The 2,236-nt window shown below is 41.9% G+C and overlaps 1 protein-coding gene across 1 annotated transcript in view; it reads left to right on the top strand.

The window, feature by feature from the left end:
• The first annotated feature begins 1,108 nt into the window (after nucleotides 1–1,108).
• LOC128884833 (protein EVI2B-like) overlaps nucleotides 1,109–2,236 on the top strand; it is a 19,007-nt gene continuing 17,879 nt past the window's right edge. The window contains exons 1-2 of the mRNA XM_054138483.1: nucleotides 1,109–1,134; nucleotides 1,316–1,686. Coding sequence (XP_053994458.1) covers nucleotides 1,109–1,134; nucleotides 1,316–1,686 — 397 coding nt within the window. The remainder of the gene's footprint in view (nucleotides 1,135–1,315; nucleotides 1,687–2,236) is intronic.

The following is a 2,236-nucleotide window of genomic DNA, read 5'->3' as shown; positions in this document are numbered from 1 at the left end:
AAACGCAATAATCCCTTCGTTATTCGTTACACGCGATCCTTATTTTTTTATTATGTCGTAAATGTTCGAATCTTTGTTTCATTCTGCCTTTAAGATCGTGGACATAATTATTGGATGTTTTAATGGTTGTTAGGAAGTGAATTTAATAAATTATCGACCTTGTACGTTTCTAAGATTCATCGGAAGTAAATAGCTTAGAAAGAATAGCTTAGAAAATATTTATATGAATATTCCTCCAGGTGATATACAGTCAGTGTAAAAAGTATTCGTACAGCAACCGATTATAAAATAAATGGTTCCTGTACGAATACTTATTACACCGACTGTATTTTGATTAATAGACATAGCGACCATGTTAATGCGATTTTAAATTTCTTATTTATTCATTTCTTCTTTATTGAAACGTCCAAATATCAAAGTTCCTTGTGGCAAACCAGCAAACAAATGAGATATCATAATATTACTGTAATTATTTGCGAATAAGACTTCTGTAAGGCTTTCATTTTTAACATCAACACAAGGCATCATAAATTTTACCGTGCTCTATCAAAACTTGTCTTCCACTCTGCGCGGTAAGCTTAGAAAGGTTGACCACCTAACCGCGAAGCTGCTAGATGTTCCCATAAGGAAACATAATGCGCAAATCCTGTAATATTTCCTAAGCAGACTTTACAGGGATTGCTTTTATTGGCTTCCCAATGGAGCACATTATGCAACAAGAGGGTTGAGGACCCTTGACTAGGTTGGCGCCGCGATCGACAAGCGATGATGCTATTTTTAAGACCGCGTAGACTTTTCTCAAAAACTCTCATTCTTTCACGTTAAAAGGTTAAACCAAACACCTACTCACTGTTATCTAAACCGTCCCTCTTATCGTCAGACAGGGAACCCTCATTCCTCTTAGATAGAATTCACTGTACTTAAATTAAGTCAAATGAAGCAAAAACGAATTTTTAACTTAAACGAATATGTTCGTACTTGACGAGACGAATAATTTCAAATGAAGGACAAGATAACCGCACACCTCTTAGACGGGACATGCTGTACTTTAAATCGAACGAATCTGATCTCATTCGCCTGGTTCGAGGTGAATAATACGAAGGAAGACATGGTTGACCACGCGCCTCTTAGACGGTACAATAAAGACTGGATAAGTGCGAGAAAATCAGGACTCGAACATTGCAGTTGTCCAGTCGAGGTTTCTATTCTGTGTTTACATTTGACTCGAGTCGAACGTAGAAAAGGACAGAGAGCGAGAGAGAAAGAGGTCCGAGGTAGAAAAGCAGTAAGCAGAAACGTATCGGTGAGACAATAGCAATGTCTCGCCGAACCCTCCGGCGGTGGGGATAGTCATCTTGCATTTATCCAGTCAATCCTGTCTCGCACTTATCCACCCTTTACCGTATCGATCTAAATCAAATGTACTTTTTCTACCGCGAAAGTGCAGTTTATTCTTAAAATTCAAGACACGATCATCCTCGCAAACACTTACGACGCGTCGTGTGTTCGCAGACGACATAATAACGCCCGTGTACGTCGCGCCAACGAGGTCGCCGACGACGCTGAGGCCGAAGCACCACAAGGAGAAGATCCAGGAGCGTCCTTCCTGCGACGACGAGGAGGACTGCGGGGAAGGCTCCGGCGAGCCGGTCACCACCGAGGAGATCCTCGTCACGTCTGCCACCGGTCCGTTCCTTCTATTCTTCTTTTTTCTTTCGTTTTCATTTTTTTCGCTCTCCCACCCACGGGACACTCGATTTTCACCCGAGTTCGCTCGCAAACACGCGACGCCTGGTATTGATCTTCCGTGCACGGTTTCCTCTCGTTCACTTCCTAGTGCATGCTCGCCGCTCGTGCCGGCGGAGTATTTCCAAGACTTGCACGATCTCCGTTAGCACTTTCGTCCATTTTTCGCGAGACCGAGGGTAACTGTCGTTGTTTCGTTGGAAAACGCGAGGGAAGGAAGATCTTTGTGACATCAGAATGTTCTCGAGACTTTTGAGAAGGGGGTTGAAAACGATGGAAGCGGCGAGGCATATTTTTTGTGTTCCGAAGAACGAAAGATACTTGCGTTAATCGAAGATACATTTGTGATACGTGTGTAGGAAATTTAAACGTAAGCTCGAATCGTTTGTATTCTGCTATAAGCACTTCTGTTTCCTTTGTACATTATTTTTAACAGTTCTAAGGATATTTGTACTAATTTGGAAAGGATGATCCATGTGTAGGAAATTTA

The sequence above is a fragment of the Hylaeus volcanicus genome, chromosome 2 (assembly GCF_026283585.1).
Source record: "Hylaeus volcanicus isolate JK05 chromosome 2, UHH_iyHylVolc1.0_haploid, whole genome shotgun sequence".
In the NCBI taxonomy this organism is placed as follows: domain Eukaryota; kingdom Metazoa; phylum Arthropoda; class Insecta; order Hymenoptera; family Colletidae; genus Hylaeus; species Hylaeus volcanicus.
The sequence above is the reverse complement of the archived record's forward strand: the minus strand, read 5'-3'. Positions and strand labels throughout refer to the sequence as shown.